Source organism: Nipponia nippon, unplaced genomic scaffold (genome assembly GCF_047370975.1).
Source record: "Nipponia nippon isolate SJK-2023a ecotype South Korea unplaced genomic scaffold, ASM4737097v1 scaffold_3, whole genome shotgun sequence".
Classification (NCBI taxonomy): Eukaryota; Metazoa; Chordata; class Aves; order Pelecaniformes; family Threskiornithidae; genus Nipponia; species Nipponia nippon.
In genome coordinates this window covers 106,031,939-106,054,487 of record NW_028262347.1, presented here as the reverse complement: position 1 = coordinate 106,054,487, position 22,549 = coordinate 106,031,939, and the positions used below count along the sequence as shown (strand labels likewise).

Genomic DNA, 22,549 nt, shown 5'->3' with positions numbered 1-22,549 from the left:
CATCGTTCACAGTGACTAAGAAAGGAAAAAGGACTGAGAAATATGGAAATGCAAGGGCTATTTTTGGCCATGTTGAACTTAAATGACTAGTTGCATTAAGTTAGGCAAAGAGAGACAAACCAAGGTTTTCATTTGGACATGAAGAGAGAAATCTACAGTGGAGACATCTGTGAGACATTGGCATAAAGATTGTAGTTGACATTGCATTTGCAAATCACGTTGCTCAGGGGCAAATTATACAGAGAAAGAGGAAACAAATGCAGCTTTGTGGAATGCTTATGCAAAGCTGGAGGGAGAAAGTGAGGGATCCTCCAACTACTCCCCAGAAGAGCACTTAAGGAGGACAAGAATCATGAGTGGAGACAGTCTTACAGTCCAAGGAAGGACAAGACATAAAGAAGAACATGGTTGAGTGTCAGCTGATAAATCAAACAGTATGAGGATCTAGGGTGATGATGATTTCACCTACTGCTGGTAAAATAATCTTGACTAGTGTCTGCCATAGACATGGACAGCAAAAGAGATGGATGCCTGATAGGAATATTTTCTTGTTGTAGCTTTTGGCCCATTGTATGATACCATATTTTCTGTTGTGTCATCCGATTTTTGAGGGTCGTCTTTAAAAATAAAATGCTGTCTGCTCTATCTGAATACTAACATTATCATAAAACTGGATATTTGCCGTTGCAATACATAACATACCATTTGATTTCTTCCTTTTTTTTTTTTTTAACACTTGGAAGTAAATAAATGAATTCAGACTTTTTGGAGGCAGAGGGACTTCTATTTAGCTCAAAACAGAAGAAAGCTGTTTTGAAGATGGAAAGAATAAAATAGAATGCCAAGAGAAACAAAGCTGGGAAAAATGGAGGAACAATTAATGTGTAGAGCTTATTGAATAAGTCCAATAGAACTTTCTTTTGTTTTGCTAAGGTTTTTTTTTTTTTTTTCACTTTCTTATGCCAAGCTCACAGTTTCCCTGCAGCATCCCACAAGCTCCCTTTGCCCTGCTCTGAGCACAGCAGCATCCTGCAATAATTAACCAGAATTTTTCAGATTGAGCAATATTAAAAAAAAACAATCAAATTCCCTTCTTTTAGTAAAACAACTGCCAGGCAGACCCATCAAAATCTTATTTGCATTGTTTATTGAGTCTGAAGGATTTTGCTGCTCATAAAAGACACACTCACCCCCTTAGACCACCAATCTCTGCTTTGGTGTACTGCTTCTCTCTGGATTGGCAGGGGGCTGAAAGTGACATCAGTCTACAGGGCTTTAGATCTAATGCTCCCGTGTGCGTCAGGTAATCCAATTGAGTTCTTACATGTCAATGGACCCAGAGATTTATATTAAGCCATTTCCTAAAAGCTGACTCTTATTACCTGGTGGGTGAACTACCAAAAAAAAAGAAAAAAAAGAAAACAAAAAAAGAGGAAAAGGAAGGAGCGTAAACAGCCTCAGCAGACATGACGTTGCCCTCAACTTCAAACCAGGAGCTGCTAGGCTTGGCTTGCAAGCAAGAGAAGGAACCTTACTGTTTACTTGCTTAGCCACTTGCCAGACCACACAGTGCTTAGTTACAAGACATAAACAAAGCAGTAGAAAGTGAGAAAGGAGGAAAGAGAGAGAGAGAGAAAGAAAGAGAGAAGACAGAAGGAAAGAAAGAGGAAGAGAGAAAAACCAAGGAACAGAAGTCCAAGCAAGTCCTCAATATGTTTACTGTGACATTTACAACTATGATGGTCTAAACAATCAGTATTGGGCAAAAATATAGAAGATTTCAGACTATTCTGGATGCAGCAACTGTCCAGCTTGTACAGGTAGGTTCCTACGTATTTCTCTTAATCTCATTATCAATTAAGTAAGTATTATAGCATTCATCTTCTTGGATTTGTACAGCAGTATGTAATATTTACCCTGTTTTGTTTTGGTTTTTTACATTAAAGCTCATTTCATTTCTCTCAAGTCATTAGCTAATTATGAATAGAAGGCTGCTTGCTTGTATGAAAAATGATAATGTAGAGTTGGCCAGATTGTGGTCCAGAATGTCAGTGCTCAGTCCCTCCTGCCTTCTTCTGGAGTTAGAAATATTCACCTATGACAGAATTTCACTGATAAAAATTCAGACTACCTCAGCCTATTTTTATTTTCTATTGAAGGCAAAGGAATAGAAGGCACTAAATTGTTACTGCTCTTACGGCAGGGATAAGTCTTCATTTGTATAAAACAGTTCACATGACTCTGGAAAACATGTTTAAGTATGTTATTTATTCATGGATTTATACTGAGTACTATTATTTAGGAAACAGCACTGAACTGCAAACACCAGAAAGACATGTCTCTAGTGATTACAACCTGGGACTGAAGACTCTCAATTAAGAAACTGGTTTCCTAATTTCTTTACTGCTCTCTAATGTGTTTTTAGGCAAGTCCCTGCATTACAGTTTGCAGTTTCTAAACTAAAAGCAGCCTTATTTTATGGAAGTTTTGGTGTATGCTTCAATAAACATTACTGATTTAGAAATTTTTAGATGGAAACTCCAGAGGAATAAAAATAATGTTAATTTACTATTTACATCTAAAGTGGATCACTAATGACAGCAAACTGCATCATACTCAGTGATGTGGTGAAAGAAGGCACTAAGACTTTCTCAGGTGATAGAGCCAGTCAGCGTCAGAATCAAGATCAGAAGCTTTGGATATCTCTCTACTGCAAACAGAGGTATAACTGTGACACTTTCAGGACTCAAAAACTAGCTTTAGAGTACCTATTTAACATATTAACAATAGCAAACCACAGCAGCGTTGACTACAGTAGGATTAGCTGCTTGAGAAGCTGTGGAGAGACTTTGGGAAGCCTGGACAGTATAGGCTAAAATCTTAGCTCTTCATCTTTCACTTGAGACATCATTTTTCTTTGGCACCTGAAGAAACTAGTGTAAAGCCTGCTCAGGTTCTTTTACATATGTTATGGTGCTACCTTTTAACCTCAGCATCAGCACGTCATTTGACTCGTCATTCAGTCATAGTTCCTATGACTGAAACGAGGCTGCCTCATTGCAGAGAATTATATAATGCCTAAAAAAGGACATAAGGCAATAAACATAAAAGAGAAATACTACTATGGTGCCTGAGTTCTACTGTCCTACTATTTCTGGCACTGCAGCAGCAGACAGCGTGTCTTTGAAGCTTCAATCTTTGAAGCACTAGAATGTAGATTATGTATTAGATGTATTAGATTCAGTTCTAGGCCACCAGTCCGTTATGCTCTCTTGTAGGATGAGCTTTTAATGAAAGGTGCATGAAAAAATAAAAGAATGGCAGTAGCTCTCTCTCACAGATAGATATTCCGTGAGGTCCTTGGGGTTTGACGTCAGCCAGGGTGGAGGTGATAGGGCATACAAGCTTAGCAAGAACAAACATAGCACCAATTTCTTTTGAATGCAGTTATCCAGTGAGATATTTTTATACATTTCTGCTGAAAGAATATCTATTTGTAAACTGACTGCAGATAGTGTAATGTTCTCCTCTGAAATTCACAGGTAGGTTCCCTTTGAAGTAAAGAGGAAATCTGAATTTGGCCCTTTAAGTCTGATTCTGTAGGATGCCGAGTTCTTCTACATTTTCTTTTGGCATCAATAACATTTTGTGTCTTTGAGGAACAATGTCGATAGATCTTGTAATAATGCCACATCTCTCAACACCCTTACCACTCAGCTCGTGAAATTCACTACAGAGAGGCATATATCACACTGTTCAGGAATCAGATTTCAACTCTCTCCTTCAAAGATTAGACTTTTTAAAGACTGGCGCAGCCCATGAGAAGTTTATGATTTCCTAGCAATGAAATTTCGCTCTCTTCAGCAATGAAATTTTATCCCCCTTGAGTGCTGAATACTTTGCAATAGCGTGGTTAATTCTCCTATTGATTAAAGTGCATGTTTCTAGAAAGGTAATAAAATAAATGAATTTACATTAGAGAGTGAAAAAATATCATATAATGAAGGCTATATCATTACAGCTATAATTTCTGTGGCATAATCCTCCTAAGGCAAAGTCATGCTTCAGCAACAAGGCAACTCCCTTATTGACTTGTCAGTGTTTACAGATTTGGCTCTGCCTGTCTACTTTATTTGAACAGAATTTTTTAACATCATTTTAAGTGTTTATACAAATTATAAACCCATAAATTTCCAACCCATATTTCAGAGAGTTGAATTTCATACTTAATGAGATTCATCTCTCTGGTATGAGGAATACCCTGTATTCTTTCCAAAATTATAAGAACAAGTGTACAATGAGTCAGAGTATAAAATTTGTATATGGAATATATGTGAATAAATCAGGTTATGATTTGAATTAATTTTAAACTAGATCTTTCAAATATGTGCTCTTTTCAGTCTCTTCCAACTTTTCATGTAGCTAAACTTTACTGTTATTTTATGGACAAGCAGCATTGAAATATAGTAGGTTGTACTTAAGAAAGTAATTAGTAATAATCCAGCTTTTTATCCAGTTATTATGCTTATATTTCTAGGTAAAAAACATGTTGTCATGAATGACAGCATGTATCAAGACCTGATTTTAAATATATTAAAAGGTTACTGTACAGGCCTTAAGATACATTATATACACAAGAAGCTCAGAGTTTAATCTGGACATTTTAAAAAGTCTAAAGTACACAGTGAGGGCATCTTATCTCCCCAGATTATTTCCTTCTTTTTTTTCTCTAAAATATTCATACAGATATGATTACAATATTATATTACGTTTATTTTCAATACAGTTTTTTCTGTATTTCCCCTAAGATTATCAGTAACAGTCATTAGTGTGGTGATAGCAACAACATTCCCTTAATTCAATTTTAACTACATTTTAATATATTTTGAGAATTTATTGTTGAGAATTTACTTCGGGTTTAAATTTTAAATGTTATAGATGAATAGTGTATATAAAAACAATATATTTAGTTGTCATTTCTTAGTATGAAATTTCTATACTATATTTTGATAAGCTTAATTTTTCTTATGGAAGAGTACTGTTCTTCAAAACCAAAATATAACCTGAAGCATTAAATCAGAACTGTCATCAACACAATAGATGAAGTCAGACCCTGTCCAAAGCTCACAATTACAGTCTGAAGTGATCATCTTCTTTCCTCTGTAGCCAATTGCATGTTACAGTTTTGTGGATTGTTATGAATCAGAAGCAAAACAAAACAGGGTTAGGGTTCTCACTGACAGACGGTTTGGTCCCAGCTTTCAGTGCTTCTTCAATATCTTCTAACTACATAGTCCTAGTTATTTTGGAGACCAACACCTCTCAAAATCTCCATAGAGTATTCCAAATTACAGGGTTTGGATTTTTTTTTTTTTTAAAGAAGCAAACAACATGCAGCCTTGAGCAACAAAAGATTGTGATCCTCATGTGAAAATTGTTCATTTAGGAATATTTAAGTGTAGACACTCTTGAATGGGGCAGAATTATTTCACTGATCCCAAACTGTCTGTAGAGACCCAGAATCAGTTTAATACATATATACTGTGCAATAATCTTGTGCCTCTATAAAAAGCAAGCCTTATCTTCCCATTTCAATTCAGAAATTATTCAGTACATCAAATACTTAATCTGTGTGCATACTAGGATAATTTTAAATTTCAAAAACGTCTTTACATTCACATTTATAACTATATAATATTTAAGTCCATAAAGGAGATCAGTTAAGTATTTTCCTCCTACAGAATGCAGAGAGATGATTCTGGCCCTGGTTCAGGTTCGTGCCAAATACTGTCCCTGCCACCACGACTCGGGAAAGTCAGAGGCAGTGAGTTTGATGCTAGCTGCATCCATTCCTTCTCTACCTGTGACTATAGAAAGTGTTCTGCCTTCGTCATGTCCCATCAATATACTGCTAGGCTTGGGACAGACTGTTCATAAGTTCTGTAAATTTACTTTGGAATTATCATTGATGATTTCAAAACTATAACTCAATCCAAATGTTAATATTGGCCCTATTTTTAATGCCCCTAATTTTGTATTCCAAGTTTGATTTATTGCACAGCAAGTCCTGAGATAGGCTGCAAGAAATTTTCTTAGGGTATTTAGAATACTTGATATTAAAAAAGCATTTGTCTTGCCCTTACTCAGATATTATTTGTGTTTTAAGTTACTTCTAGTCTTCAATGGATTTTCAGTCTCTTTTGATGAAGTTTCTTGTGTCATAAAGATATAAAGATACAAATTCATCACTGGGCTACTCTTAAACATAAGGCACTTCAAAGCACCATGTTACTGTAAGTTATTAATCTTTGAGGGGTGGAACCACAGGAAAATCAAGAAATAGGATAGACAGACTGATTTTATCTAGGTTGAAGTCCTCACCTGGGTATGTTCAGAAATTAGACTATTTGATATGTTAATTAACCCATTGCCGAGCACCTCATGCCAAGTAAAAGAATGCTGACTAAAAATGCATTTTTCTAGCTGCTTTTCATTCTAAGAGATCTTTAAGAATTAGCAAGTATGTCTTGCTAATCTGCCTGCTATGGACCGCTCTTCAGCCCTTAAAATCAGTCTATATTAGCCCTCCAACTCCCTAGAAAAATGTCACTTCAAGTTCCCATCTTTCCTGACATTCGATCAGCTTAGATTTGAAAGCAGATTGCTCAACATCTTGCAGAATAGCACCTGAGGTCCTCAGGCTAAGTCACTTCTTCCAAAATGTTTTTTTTTTTTTTTTCCTCACTTCACCTTGCTGCCACTGATACAAGAAGTTTTGCCTTTGGCTATACTGAAACAGGATTGGGTCGCCTTGGTTTTGGTCATTTATTTACAGGACGTGCTTTTAGACTATCAGGCAGCACTTGAGGCCTAAAGAGGACTGCTAGACATAGCTAAGAAATTGGAGTACAACAGCTGAAAGGGATAGAAGGTTAAGAAAAATACTGTATCTAGAGAAAGTTGGCTAAAGACCCCTCTACTCTGTTCTGGTGAGACCCCACCTGGGGTACTGCATCCAGCTCTGGAGTTCTCAGCACAGGAAAGACATGGACCTGTTGGAGCAGATCCAGAGGAGGGCCACAAACATGATCAGAGGGATGGAACACTTCTCCTATGAGGAAAGGCTGAAAGAGCTGGGGTTGTTCAGCCTGGAGAAGAGAAGGCTGCGGGGACACCTTATTGCAGCCTTTCAATACTTAAAGGGGGCCTACAAGAAAGATGGGGATAGTCTTTTTAGCAAGGCCTGCTGCAACAGGACAAGGGTTAATAGTTTTAAATTAAAGGAGGGTAGATTTAGACTAAACCCAAGCAAAAAATTTTTCATGATGAGGATGGTGAGACACTGGACCGGGTTGCCCAGAGAGGTGGTAAATGCCCCATCCCTGGAAACATTCAAGGCCAGGCTGGATGGGGCTCTGAGCAGCCTGATCTAGCTGAAGATGTCCCTGCCAATTGCAGGGGGGACAGACTAGATGACCTTTAGAGGTCCCTTTCATCCCAAAGCATTCTATGATTCTATGATTTTTATAGACTTGTGTGTCATTTTAGTGGTGCGTCCTTCAATGCAGCACTAGAAGAAACAATTCCTGGTCTCTAAAGTTGCCCTTGAAAGTGACCGATGGAGATTCAGATACTTCCACACAGCGTAGTGGTTAAATTAAGCAAAAACAGTATTAGCATTCATGTGTTTTCATGTGCAGTGGGTTTACATCAGCTTACATGTACTGTTATGAGTAGACAACTTTTTCTGGATATAGTGGTGCAAATGGAAGAGGTTACACTCCAAGCCCCCTCTCACTTGCCTGTCAGTACAAGCCTACACTTATACTCTCTTAGTGAGGTTAGTGGCTGAGGTTAGCAACCTCTCAGATTTGTCAGAGGACCTACTTATGTGGCCTCTCTCTGGCTCACTCATGTCAAAATCAATTAGTCACCTCTAGTAGAGGGGCTGTGATGGGCATTTATGTCCAAAGCATAAATAGGCAATACACCTTTCTCAGACCAACTGTTTCCAAAATCTGCATCTGTTTACACACTTCAGCAATTTAAAAGCTGGTTAAGTTTCCAGCTAGGTATTTTGCAATATACAGATAGAGTAATGAAGCAGAACTGGATATTCAATCAGAAGAAAGAGAAGACCTCTGCAAGAACAGCTTCCAGGCAGTAAAAATTGAAAGGCATTTCTGGTTTGACAGATGCCTTTCCAGTTCACAGAATGCTTGGTTCCTACCCAACGTTAATCCTTTGTTGTTGTTGTTGTTGTGTTTATACACAAACTTTTTGCCAAAGTTCTCATTTCCAGTTGTTTTTCAGGATGCCCAACTGGGGCAAATCTGTTCTTGCCTGATGCCTTTAAAAGTAGACCAGGAACAGACTTGACCCCATATTTTCAAAACCTATATGTGATTTCTCCTTCCTCACCATCTTATTCACTGCTGTGTCCTATGATCTCCCTTTTTGATCTGTTTTTTCACCATCATCCAGGTAATGGATGACTTTCATGCTATAGAAACTGATTCTACAGCTGAACCAACTCCCCACTGAACTTCCTCTGATAGGCTTGCATGAAAAGGGCTATCATTTAGTTAGGAATCCAGACGCCCCGTTCCCCTTGAGGGTGTTTAACTCACATGACTGTGTTTGATAAGGGAAGGTCAGTTTCCATACAGAAGTAAAGGGTTTTAGTTCTTTTGTTGTCTTTATACAGTCAACAAAGCAGCAAAAGTAAAAATGAAGGTTGACAAAAGCCAAGTTGCTCCCTTACATTTTACTAAATAAGATTGCCAAATCTAATAAAGACAAATTGCACGTAAAGTGACCCTGGTATATGAAATTACTAATGCATGATTGTTATTAAGTGTTAAATTCAGATGCAAAGCTGTAGTTCATGATCTTTTATAATCAATTCCTTTCATTGACCCTAGATTTCAATGAGTGTTTGGACAAAAGCTTGCACATATCATAAAACAAAGTGTACCAAAATAGAATAAAATAATTTAGAAAGAAATGTGATAAATAGGTGGATGTTTGTGGCAAAATGATGTGTTGGCCTCACCTCAGTGTACTTTTCATATCTATAGAAAAAGAGTAGATTAAATTCTTCCAGGGGAAAATCTGTTGGTTTAAGACAGTCCCCGTAATGAATGAATGTGTTGCAAAGATTAAAATGGGGAGGATATTTTAAGGCTAATTTTCCTGTTTGGATGGCACTACCTTCTTCCATAGAAGTCAGCAGAAGATTTGTCTTTGACCTCAGAACACAAATTGGCACTGAAAGCCCTTTGCTACTTCTTCCAGGCACAAAAATGTTAACCTCTATATCCTGGCCAAACTCCAAAGTGGGTGATTACATTCTGCTGCTCTAATTTTTCCCTGCAGGCTCAACTAGATCTAGGATCATTTCCTGATGTGTAGTGTTACTGTGAACAATCAAATCGCTTTTGGCAAGGTTACTGTTAACTTTTTTCTCCTTGCCTCCTCATTTGTCTGCTTTGCCTTATCAGTTGTAGTTTGCTTGAAGGTCAAAATTGTTCAGTTCTGGATCACAGCTTTTATTAAATTGAGGGACCATCAATATATGCAGTGCTACAATGATAACAATACCTTTATATCACTTTTACTCTCCTATCATATACATAGCATAGCCTGGCTATAAAAGGAAATGAAATGTATTTTTTTCCCCAAGCACTCACACAGTTATGTTTTTGTCAAATATCACATCATGCTGGTCATGAAAACCAAAAGTCAAAAATACAGCTCAAAATTACAGGGCATTCTGAGTGTGTTTAAAAATCAGTTGCCAATTTGCTTGTAAAATAACACATGACTTAACTCTACGTTGCATTAAAACAATAATTTATTACACTTTAAAGAGATTATGATTTCCATGGCCATACAATCTAGTAATGTTTGGAAGAAGTTTGCACATCCCTGCTAGCAGAATTCATTTTATTCATACTTAGTATTGATGTGAGACATTTACTTTTACTCTTAGAAAAAGCATTCACTACAAAAGTTAAGCAGCTCTGGTGTAACGGCTGATTTCACTTTGGCTCTATAAAGCTGTAATGCCTGCACTCTGGATAGTTGCTTATTGAGTAACTTAAGCTAGTTAGAAATATCAGCATTGAAATCACTTGGTATAACCACTTCTATCTAAAATAGAGGATGCAGTGCTCCTTCTCCCAGCACAGTCTCAAGTAAAACAGCACTAAGTACAGTCTGTTGGATTACCCATATGGAGAAGCCACACAGATTCTAGCTCTGGGGACATGAATTGATTGCTTAGTCCCAGTACCACAGGGTTAAGTGAAATGCTATCACAGTAATTTATTATTAAGAGAAATGGTGATGGCTTAGATTAAGAAGATTTGTCTGTCTATTCTAATTAAGGTTAGGTTCTTAAGAAGCTTTACTATCCTTTGAAGCTACAGAGACTAAAATTAGGACTCTGGTTCTGTTTAAAATGTCACTAGGTTGGTCCATAATCCCATAGTGATTGCAGCGAGGGATCATTCTTCCAGCATTGTGATTCCTTGTTTGGAAGCTAGTGAGCCAGGACAAGACCCCATGAATCAAAGTCTGAGTAGTCTGTTAATCAGCAACAAGTTGGTCCTGCAGAACATCGTAATGCTCTTGCAGTGACCCCTTGAAGACTGCATAATAAATGGGAAGCTGGCAAAGATATCAGCTGTAAGGCACAGTAAATTCTGTTGCAGGCAGAGAGCAAATGGTAGCAATAAGTAGGCTGTGTACAGAAGGGGAAGAAATCGTTAGGGGGGAAGATCTGTTTTCAGGCTGTAAGTGAAGTCATTTTACAGTGGTATTTATAATCCTGTACATGACAAAAGCATCCTAGGCTCTAGTGTCCTCACTTGCTGGTCTACAGACAATGTCAAAACCTCAAAGCAATAGATGGATCACTTCCAACTTTTCTCATTATGCCCCTATTTACACAGCATACAATCAACCTATGGAGCTCACTGTTACAGGAGAGTAACAGCAAAAGCGTAAATTAAGTTCAAAAATTTTTAGCAAATTTTATGCTTGGATTCAGTTTTCCTTATCGATGTGTAGACCTAGGGCAGCTCTGCCTAGATATAGTAAATTACAGATATGTGAAACTGGTGAAATGGAAAAATCAGGGCCATTTATGAAGAACAAAACTTTCTTTGCCAATATTTAGTATGATAAAATATTCAGAGGAAAAGAAGCCTCAATATTTCAAGTCACAAATCAGTTTCTAGTTGGCTGGGATTAGGAGAATACTTTTCCAATAGGTAAAACATTAAATTATGATTTACTACAGGATGCCTTTCTCTAAATGATGTGATGCTGCATTGCAGCTGAGACAAAACAGGGAGAGCATGTGGACGAACATTCTTCTGCAGTACACCAGGTCTTACGAACCTGTCGGATAGGACAGTGTGCTTGGAGGCACTAAATTGCTATTCAGCAGCTCACAGAGGGAATCATCTTTTGATTTGGTTTAGTGAAACAAAGCAAGTTTATATGTATATTGGTACAGATGAACTGCGAGTTCTGAGTCTTACGTATCTGACCAAGGAAGTCTCTCATCAATGAATTCAGTAAAAGTCTACAAGCTTTTACTGATCAATCTGAGCAATGAATGAAACTCAATTGCTCTGTTGGACTGTGTTTTATAAAGCTTTCATGTTACAGTGCATCTCTTTTGCTTTGCCATTCTTTTTCTCTTAGATTAAGTCTGTCATGTGTTTATAGACAAGAGCATCCAATTAAGCAGCAAAATCAATGCCCTACCATTCAGATAACCACTCATAAAGTCTGAACAGCACATATTCATGAAGGATCTCCTGAGTAAAAACTGTTTGCCCCACAGAATCTTGTGATTAGTTTCAAATGATGACTAGAAGGGCTCAAAAACATTACAGGAAGTCACTTAGTTCAGTCCCTTTTATTTACTCTTGCTCAGATTAAGATAGGAATGAATGATACCTACCTTACATGAAGAAAGCAGCAGGGCAGTTCACAAAATACTTCTTATTGTGAGAGAAGGGTACAGTTGTAATCAGTATGGTTTGCTTTGAGCAATTCAGTCTACCTTAGTGTGTCCAAAATCTGGTTTCTATTGCAGCAACCATGAGCAGTTCCTGTGTGACACTGGCTGAGGTCCTGTGGGCAAAAGGAAGCCCTTTGGAGGAAGAAGAAATATGGGCACTCTTGTACCTGGCCACAGTGCAGCTTCTGGAGGACCTTCACAAAGGTGAGGTGAAAAGTATCTTCTTATAGTTCTTAATGTTGGAAACTCATTTTTGAGTTATTTTAGCTCTTTTGAGTTTTTTGGGGGTTTTTTTGAGACAAAAAGCACTAATGGCAATAATAGCATATTGCTAATGAAAAAAGAGAAATCTTTCAGTGCTGCTGGGATTACATGCAGACTGCGCTGCCTACATAAGAGAGCTTCACACAGTTTGGTTTTTTTTTTCAAATTACACATCAGTATTAATTCATCTGAGTACAACTATACACAGTGGAACAGGACAGAAGAGTCCTTCCTAGAGTCTGAATAACATACACACACAGAAAATGCAGTGACAGCTAGGATCATATCCTTCATGTACTGATAGAGGAGGACAGGCAAATCCACATGGCTCCTCATTCAGCTAGCAAGAGACTTTTATCCTTGATGATAATAATGTGACTTATCATAATGGCTAGGCAAGTCATCATGAGGAATGCTTGCCAAGCAGGCCAGCTGTACAAGAGAGCTCTATTATCTAGTGTAACAAGAGGATAGAACATCCCAGACAAGACAGGCACTAGGAATGTGCCAAGGAGTGCAGCACAGATACCCACCTGGATAGACTCAGCTCAGGTCCATCACAGCTTATTAACTCAGTGCCAGTCACTAAGCTGACACCATGCTTTCCTGATGTCTTGTTTAAAAAAACAAAAACAAAAAACAAAAAACCAAGACTTCTTGGATGTCTATTGAATTGAGATAATCAGCCTATGTGCCCTATGCTGCACCAGATAAATTTAGGGTATTATGATCAGAAGATGAAGAGTAAAACAAGAGGAAGCAGGGATGTAGAACCAAGCTGGTCTATAGGTCAAGTGCAAGGCTGCTCAAACATGTCTTTAGGGAGCTTAAGCCCAGAAGTGATGCCAAGTTGGACTCATTCTGAAGCTGAATCCCCAGTGCTCCTGTTTCTTGGAGAGCAGAGAAGGTAAACTACCTCTGCATAGCATCATCCCAGCTGACTAAGGCATATCTCTGGCTCCACATCTCTTAATTACAGCTACATTGCTTCTGGAATCAGCCTCTTCTCAGGGCTAGTACTGCCGCGTTTGTGCTGCACTGTGATTGATGTAATAAATCCTGCTAGACCTGGTGATGGTCAGCACCACTTGCTGTAGCAATATTTCCAACGTGTTTGGGCACTGACTGGTTAGGCAGATATGCTTATTCATTGGCTGGTCAACATTACAGAAGGCCGGGTAATCTTCATCGAGGCTAAAGTACAAGCTGGCTATCTGTTTCTAAAACAGACAAATTTCCCAGCATGTACTAGTTGTATTTACATACAATACTACAGAAAACGGGGAAGGAACGAAAGAGAAGGCTAGCTGATGATTCTAAGACCTTTAATTTTCTAAAGAAGTAAATGCCCCAACTGTTGCAAATACCAGTGGTCCATAAGTCTTGAATCTCTGGGTCCTCAGGCTATACAAACCTCCTAGGTGTATATGAGTTCCCAGCTTAACATTTTACACATTTTTACCATCCATTTTCCTGATGTAAAAGTCACTATTCATAAGAACTAAGTAGCCTTTTTTTAATATATAATTTTTAAATGCTAAAATACCAAAGCATTTAGGGCATGTTTCAGAGCTCTTCTCCTGTGGAGATCTGAATGGTTTCTGTTCTCATGGTCTAAACTGAACAGAGTGGTTCAACAGCCAACATTTTTTTTTAAATTACCTTTATTTCCAGGAACCCTGTATCTAAATATTACCATAGTTAATGCAGCTTTTCCTCTTTCTAAAATAAACAGATTGATCTCAGATGCTTTTTATTATGCTTTTTTAATGAATATTTTAATGAAATCACTTGGATGTCTTTGTTCAAATTCACTTAATGCACGTATGCAAGTGCAGATTATTTGCGGAAGACTGAACATCCTCATGCTTCCACTCCTGCTTCAGACCACTGGGACCGATCTCAGTGGATGTCTGCAGTGATATTTTTTAAGAGTACTCAGCCCTTCACAGGAAGAATCCAGTTCCTTACTGAAACACCTTCAAATAGATTTTTTTCGGAGTACAGCAAGGGCAAGCTGTTCCCTAAGGAATAGGGACAGACCCAAGCACAGTTAACAAGGGTGGCCGGGCAGGGGCTGTGCCAGCCAGGGCCCTATCCCACAGTACACAAATAAGGCAAGCAGGGCAGGTCTGGGGTTGACAACTGAGAATCCAGATCACCACACAAGTTTGTGGTGACAAGGCAGGTCCGAGGTCAAGCTGGGAAGCTGAGTTAGGATCAGGTCTGGTGTGAGCAACGCGGGTCAGACAGCCCCATGATCACCAGTCAAGTCCATAGTGACAAGGCAAGTCGGAGGTCAGACTGGGAAGTCAGTCTGAGGGTCAGGATCAGTGAGGTCCACAGTCAGGCAAGGCATGGCTGTGGCTGAGCTGGAGACAGGCACTCCTACACCATCCCTCAGGCAGGGACTCAAGGCCCTGGGCTGAGCTTAACTGGAGCCTGGGACTATGGGCAGAGGTTGGGCGTAGGTCCCAAGTGAGGCTGGTCAGAGCCATTAAGGCCTATTATAGTCCTCAGGACCGTGTCAGGTTTAGGAGTCTACATTTATCATTTGAAAACACTTTGTTTGAAATATCCCCTCTCTTTTAACAGAACTGACATGCAGACAGAAAAGATTGAATGAATAATGCTAAACTATCATGGCTGTTCAAGTTACTGGTAGAATCTAGTCTAAGTTTTGGTTTGGATAGTTTTCATATTTGCATTCTGGTAAAAAAAAATCCCAAAGTTCAGGTTAGTTGGAAATGATGCTTCCTCTTAAAGAAAAGCTTAGTAAGTTATAGCACTGAGACTTGGGAAGTTTGTTTCTACTGCTACCTCAGCTTCTGTTGACTGTCATGGTGTAGTCATCAAAGCTGGGCTCTGCATCATTTTCTTCATCTGTACAATGGAAATAAAAAGATACTGACTCCTGACACTGACTTTCTGGCAAAGTAACTTGGCTTTGCTAGACACAATACACTGAAAGAGAGGTTACTAAAATGCAGAGCTGACTGACTCTAAGCAGCACAAAGAACAAAAAAATATCACCACAGAGAAGAGATTTGTACCGTGGTCATGCCACTTAATGGAAGCTAACTTAAGGGCTTTTGCAAATGCCAGCTCCAAAGTATTCATGTTTTATTGGAAGGAGTGTTCTACTTTTCTGATATTCTCTTGTGCTTTGCATAAAAAGATCTACCAAAAAAGTCAAGATCTCCAGAATCTACATATGGAATGTAAAGAATTACATTCTTACATAGCCTTTCCTTAGGCTTCAGAAATCCATTGAAATCAAGATATTGTTTATATGTGTGAAATGATGTGAGAGAGAAATCAAGTCTTTAACCATCACTGAATTCCAGCTGACAAAATCAGCCAGGCATAAACGAATATGATTCCACTGACTTCTGGGTACATCTCCAGGAAATTTCAGTGATGGGTTTGGCTATGCAGGTGAGACACCAGCAATATGATTTTCTGAGCGCAGTGAATCCAACACTAAGAACTCCATTATCTTCTTCAACATTTTTCAGACCCTGCCATCTGTGTGATTTGTCCATGGTCAGTACTACTGTCTGCTGAAGGAAATTTGTCCTTCCAAAACAATGCATCTCAGATGGAAGCTGTCCCTTTCAGTGCACCAGAATTGCTCCACAAACAAAGTAAAAACCACCGCATCAGACTAACAAAGGTGAGGTATACTATGAAATAAATCTTGACGGTACCTCATGAAGACAAGCTTGTGGGTTTTAATGCAGCATACCAGGTATCTACTGTCAAACTCCATTTCTAATAACACTAAACAAATTAAGCTACAGTTAGAAAGATTTACATGTATCTTGCAGGTCAAATTAGATTAGAATGCGTGTCAACATCAAAATAAATTTTGAACATCAGTCCTCAAGGTCTGCAAAAACGTATTATTTGTAAAGGACCACAGAAAGGAAGAATATTTCTATGAACATGATGTTTGACCAGATATGGTAATTGTAATCCCCAAAGCAGCAGGACTGCAGTAGCTATACAATCAGAGAGTGGAAGCACTCCCAGGAAGTCAGAAATATGTTCGGCTTTGTTAACAATTTACTTTTCTCCTCCCTGCCAAAAGAGTCTCTCTGGCAGGACAGCGAGATACAACACTCAGGTACCTAAAACTTTTAAATACCACTAGGACCACATCAGTGCATACTTCCCCCAGGCAGAACACAGTAGTTTCAGACTCACACATAACTGATCACTTAGATGCTATGCAGAAACATGAAGCTTTGGAGTAGATGGCCCTTACCCCAGTAATCCTCTTCCTGGACACAGCTGCTAGTCAGTCCTGCAGGTAGGGGAGACCTTTAATTGCCAATGGGAGAGTTTCAAAACTAAGAAAGGACTTCAAATTTCTTTACCTACTCATGGCATCACTGGATAGAGGGCAGCCTGGCTCAGCCCCTCAAGCTGAACAATACTCATTGCATGCTATCTAGTCCATAAGCCAAGAGTCACTATTGTACTTTTATATATGTTTCCTCTAGTCTAGTTTTTAAAAAAATTAACTGTTTGGCTTCTGCCATTTTGTGACCAAAGACACAAAAAGATGGTCTCTCTAGTACGAGGCGTTTCTGCATTTAATGTTGACTTCATAAAGGGTTTCCTTTTCTGTTTTGACAGATGTTGGTGTATTCCTTAGGAATGACCCTCTATTGGTCAGCAGACTACCAGGTTCCTCCAAACCAGGCCAGTAACACAAACATTTTTGTTTTCTTTTATTCTGTTTTATATTGGTAGGTTCAAAGATTGAGAGGCATAATCTCAAGTCTCAGTAATAGGGGCTTTATGTTTTGGACCACTAGAAAGAATTGGAAAGCTTGTGTCAAGGTCCAGACTTCACCAAAAATACCAGTTCATCCAAATCAGGAATTTAGTTAGGTCTCATCTTTACTTTCATTTTTTTTTCTTTCTTTCTTCAAAAACCAGAATTATTCCCATTAAGATGAATTGTACCTTGCTTTTAAGAGTGAAGATCATTTATTCCAAGACTGTAATAAGGAACAGGCTGCCCAGGGAAGTGGTTGAGTCCCCATCCCTGGAGGTATTTAAAAGATGGGTAAATGTGGTGCTTAGGGACATGGTTTAGTGGTGGACTTGGCAGTTTTAGGTTTACGGTTGGACTTGATGATCTTAAAGGTCTTTTCCAACCTAAATGATTCTATGATTCTATGATAGGAGGGGCTAAAAGAAAAACGTCCTGTCAGCATGACTGTGGTGCTGTGCACATTTACGTGCTTTTTCAAAGAATGGGATGCTGGAATAAAAATAAATACCTCTCCTTATTTCTGAGCAAATTGTACCAGCATCTCTGCTAATTGAAATTTCACATTTCGTGCTTATCCAGAATCCTTTCAAAGATTTGTAGCACACCTTTTGCTTCATTTCTATATCCATGCCTTTGATTGCATGTTTCTGATTTGGAGAGCACAAGCTTTTAGTAGATTTAACCTCCCTTTCACTGGTATACATGGTCTAAGAGAAAAGGCTCTATAAGCTAAATGACTCTAAAATTTATGTATCTGGTCTCTATGGCAACAGTTTTGGCTGGTATAACTCCTCACCTTTTTGAAGCTAATGCTGCCACATGTCTTACTTGCGTGAATCTTTAAGATTCAGTCTAATTAGCAAAGCTGTGGAGCAGACTGAGCTGTTGTCTGTCACCAAGAAGCCCCTATTTGGGCTGATGACCCTCCTTGTAGATGCCAGTTACCTCCAAGGCTATCCTGGATCCCATTAGAGGCTCCATTTAGTGCTGTTATGCTGCCTGTCTGGAATTTTCCCAAAGTCTAAAGGAATTCAGTGCCCATTTCTCACCCAGGGTGAAAGGCTTACAGAAATTCCTGATCCCAGTTTACCCAGGATTTCAGGGGGATGTACATTACTGGGAGATGTAATTTAACAGTACCTCCATTTTGACTCAGTCCCTCCAGCTGAGTGACCAACTACACACGCTCTTGCTGACACTATGTGAAGATCTGCCACATAAAAGGCTTTCTCCTGAATCAATTCTGGAAGCATGTGAGGCACATCAGAAGGAATCTGCTTCCTTACCAGCAAATGTCTACATAAAGAAAATGGTCCAGTTTGCTGTGGGAAGTGTCAGTGAGGTAGGTACTACTCTTATACTCTAATCATCTCCTTTTCTTTGGCGACAGAGGTAAGCAGCAACATGGGATACAGGTGAGCAATTGCTTGAAATTAATGCTTTTATGAATTAAGGAAGTGAGATTTGGCTCTAGACTTCTAAGCAGGAAATTGAGTGGGCATGTGTACAAGCAAATGAGGCAATGAAGCCATCTCTCACACCACTCTTACATTCCTGGAAAACGATACAAATTCAGCTTTTGCACTTACAGTATCTTCATTTCTTTGGTTAATACTGAATCAATTGTAACCTTTACAGAGACTTCGTATCATCCAAAGGAATGGACTTTACACAAGAGAAAAGATTTCCCTATTGCCACTCTGGTTTCAGACTTTCATTGTGAAATTCAAAGAAATCGTATTTACATAATATTGAGATTTCATTCATCGTCCTTGAGTGGAACCGAACATTTGCCGGGCAATCAAGCCTGACCACATGAAGTCTTTAATAAGTGAGCACCTGAGTCTATTTCAAGACTCGAAATATCAACAAACACTTTTTGTTGACAAGCTGAATGAAACTGGAAGAAAACACATTGCAAATATTTTTTTTCTGTTTTCAACCAGTATTCAGTAACATTCTGAGATAACCTTTTCCTCTGCACTCTCTTTTACTCTGTTTTCCACTGTAACAGAGGGTATCCCCTCTTAAACACAGCTAGCATGAGAGCATGAAGCCATCAAAACTCAATCCTGCTTTGTGTTAATCTGAGATGATGAAGGTGCTTATACCAAGCAAATCAGCAGCCTCTGACAAGCAGAGGGCAAGGATCACTTCAGTATGAGAGTCTGAAGTCCATATATCGTATGACATTGACTTGCAGTACTACTGTCTTCTAGATAGAGCGGGTAGTCACCGAAGACAGCACAGCCTCTCAGCTTAACAGAAGTCATGTGATAAGGAAGAGACTGCATGAGAAAATATCAGACACCTCACCACTGTCCTCCCAGATGAATTTTCACCAAGGTAAAGAAAGACTTATAATCTGAACTGTCTAATAAGTATACAGCCAGCCTTTTCTGAGTCTTTTCCAAGCTAGGTGAATTGTTTAATTTCATGCTGTAGTGATTACATGTAGTGTTGGATAGGATATTTATTGCTTTACATATAAATGACTTCATAATGGAAAGACTCTGAGGAAAGTCAGCAAGGTTTCTGTTCCTTATTTCCTCAAATGACAGTAGTCTGAGGGCTGTGAAGCAATGATAACGAATCAGCTTGCACAGATTCGACTCCTAAAGCACTTTGCATAAAACCTGTGCATATAAAAAAAACCCCCTACTTTCAAAACGTCTTTTGTACTTTGCATACTCCAATGTATTTTCGAAGGTAAAGAGTGGGATTCTGTGAAGTTATCCTGTTGCCATTAAGGAATATATATTCATCCTTCCTATTTGATTACTCAAGCAAAGATTTGTGGTTTCTTTTTGATTTTAGTTCTGGTTTTCTCTTCAAAAGATGTTTTATAAATTCACACATGGATTGCTGGAGTGATTTCAAGACACAAGACCAAATCCTGCTCACTATATAAATAAACCAGCATACACTAATTTCACATTTCATTTGACTAAGATCAAGATTTTATTATCCCCCAGAGTAATTCTCTAACTGTAACTAAATGTGGACTTCAGGTTCAGATAGTTCTTTTTTCTAGTCTGTCTATTGTACTGCTCACTTCAACAGAAATCTGATTTTGGGGCACGGGAAAGGTTGTCCCAAGCTACACATGCTTTTTTTGGATATGCTGAACATTAGGCACATGAACAATCCAATTCCTATTCAGCAAATCACATATATGTTCCATTAACTTCAGCTAGAATTAAACATATGCTTAAATACCTGTGGAACATTTCTATTAAGTATTACTGGTCATAAGAAAAGGAGATTCTTTTGAAAACGTACGGACAAACCACCCCTCAAATCATATTGGCTCGCTCACTCATTCAGAAACTGAGTTTATAGATTCACACTTGCATAATCTGGTGAAAACTCTGCTGCTGCCAAAAGTTATATTCCCATCTTCAGCCCCCTATTAGCCACAAATTCCTGCCACTTCCCTTCTACTGGTTCTAGTGATTGTGTATCTGGGGTGATCTCTGGGTTTTCTAGGGATTCAAGTCATGTGGCTTACACTTGCTGAAGGACTTCAGTGAATCAGGATGTCGACTACATTGAGAACATGTGAGCCACACTTTTCAAGGCAGCATTCCATTTCTTTCTTTTTTTTAATTAAAAATTATCACCTTCAGAGATTCTGGAAAAGGACAAGAGACAATGCAACCAAATTTAAGTTAGGGTGCAACAGAAATATGTACTTCGTAATGACTTAGGGTGACCCCTTAATGGAATTTCTGCAGCTGAGTCTGGCAGTGGATTGTCTGGGCACTGTCCATCTAGCACACTGAAAAAATACTTTACAGCTGAAGGTTTTGGGCCTCAGAATATAAGAACTTTGCAGGTTATCTGCACTTTGAAACCTCTCAGTTAAACATGCAGAATAGAATTAATATATTAGATTTGTTTTATTTGGAATGGTTGAGGAGAACTATGAGAACTATTTTGGGTCAGAATAAGATTATGAAACTAATAGAATGAAATTACCAAGCTTTCCCTGGTCCTTAAGAAATTGAAGTCAGGGTTAGAAGACAGACAGATGGACGTGGACTATATAAAAATTAGCCAAGCCAAGTATTATTTAAATTATCATGCAGATACAATGATTTATAAATGAAGTATTTGAGTCACCATATTTACTTTCTGTTTCCAGATAAAGGGTCCAGGTTAATGAATTACAGTTGGTCAACAGAAGATTACAGACAACTCTCTGTGGACTACAGTGACTCTAACAGTATTTCTGAAAGTACATCTTTGATACTGTCTAACCGAGGACACAGGAGAGGCAAGATTTTCCTGAAAGATTATGTTTATGAATTATGTACTCATCTCTTTTGTCCTCTGAAATGTGAGACTACACACGTATGGTCAGGTGATAGGTGGTTACGTGACTAGAGAGGTATGTTTGTGCTAAGCTGCAGATAAGAAAGATCCTTTTATACTGGATTCCCTTTTACTTGTGTCCTACTGTAAAGCTATATATTCCCTGGCTACCATGCAGCACCATCACATCTTTCTTGTTCATGCCCCCTTTGCCAGGTGAAGCTGTTCAGCAGATCACAGACAAAGCCTGACAGCATGTTTCTGGCACATGGGGTCTTAAAACGGATGAGAAATGGTGGACTTACCCCACAAATGCATATGATGGGCAATGTCAAGATGGCAGCACTGAAATCAGTTATATCTATGAATAATACCTGAGATTTTAATTGTGGGGAATAATGCTTCTTCAAGTCCATTCAAAACCAAACGGACTAATTCTGAAATCAAGAGGAAAAAAACCAACTGAACAACCCTTTGTTTTCTTTCATTTTTATCCTAAAGCCATTGTGTATTCCTGCTCAGTGTGTTGTTTTTGTTGTGATAGATGCCAGGTTGCAATGCTGCTTTTCTGATTTACTTTGTCCAGAGAGATCAGAGTGGAATATTAGCTCCACTTTCAATCCTTTTATGGCAGGAACAGCATGAAAGAAACTGTTTGGGAGAGGATCCATTCAGTGAAGACATCAGTCAGGGTCCTTCCCAAGCCACTTAAATCACAGTGTAGGGCGATACTATGAAGCAAAGAAGGGAATTCAGCAGGAAGAAGAGTACTGCTGTGCGTGTGTATCTTCATGTTTAAATTGTAACCTGAGCTAGCGACACGCAGACAGGACGTTCACACTGCCCAAGAGCAAAGAGTTCTGTTGCCCAATGTCATCAGTGTCTCCTAAAAAACCAAACTTACCATGCCAGCTCCCCATTCTCAGACTCCTGCCCATTTCTGTTCTCCATTCCACAGTTACCCACCCTCCCAGCTGCTTTCAGCCTTTTTTTCAATCTTGCCTGGGGCACTTCTCCTGAGCTTCCAGACCCAGAGGTGGAAGTTTACTTCTGTACTTCAGAGTTTACTTCCTCCCAGTATGAGCTTCCATGAGAAATGAAGTACTAGGTCCTGATGTAGCATGGATTCAAACGTGCTC

At 38.8% G+C, this 22,549-nt stretch overlaps 1 protein-coding gene across 5 annotated transcripts in view; it reads left to right on the top strand.

Annotated features, from left to right (window-relative positions):
• The first annotated feature begins 12,120 nt into the window (after positions 1–12,120).
• Positions 12,121–22,549, top strand: part of FRMPD2 (FERM and PDZ domain containing 2) — a 67,789-nt gene continuing 57,360 nt past the window's right edge. For 3 of the 5 annotated variants that reach the window (XM_087767239.1, XM_087767238.1, XM_087767237.1), the window contains exons 1-2: positions 19,325–19,439; positions 21,241–21,372. In XM_087767239.1, the coding sequence (XP_087623365.1) occupies positions 19,424–19,439; positions 21,241–21,372 (148 nt within the window). In that variant the 5' untranslated portion in view covers positions 19,325–19,423. Of the gene's footprint in view, positions 12,245–15,822; positions 15,981–16,948; positions 17,015–18,249; positions 18,440–19,316; positions 19,440–21,240; positions 21,373–22,549 lie in introns of those variants that run through there. The other 2 variants (XM_087767242.1, XM_087767240.1) reach the window with 2 other exon arrangements.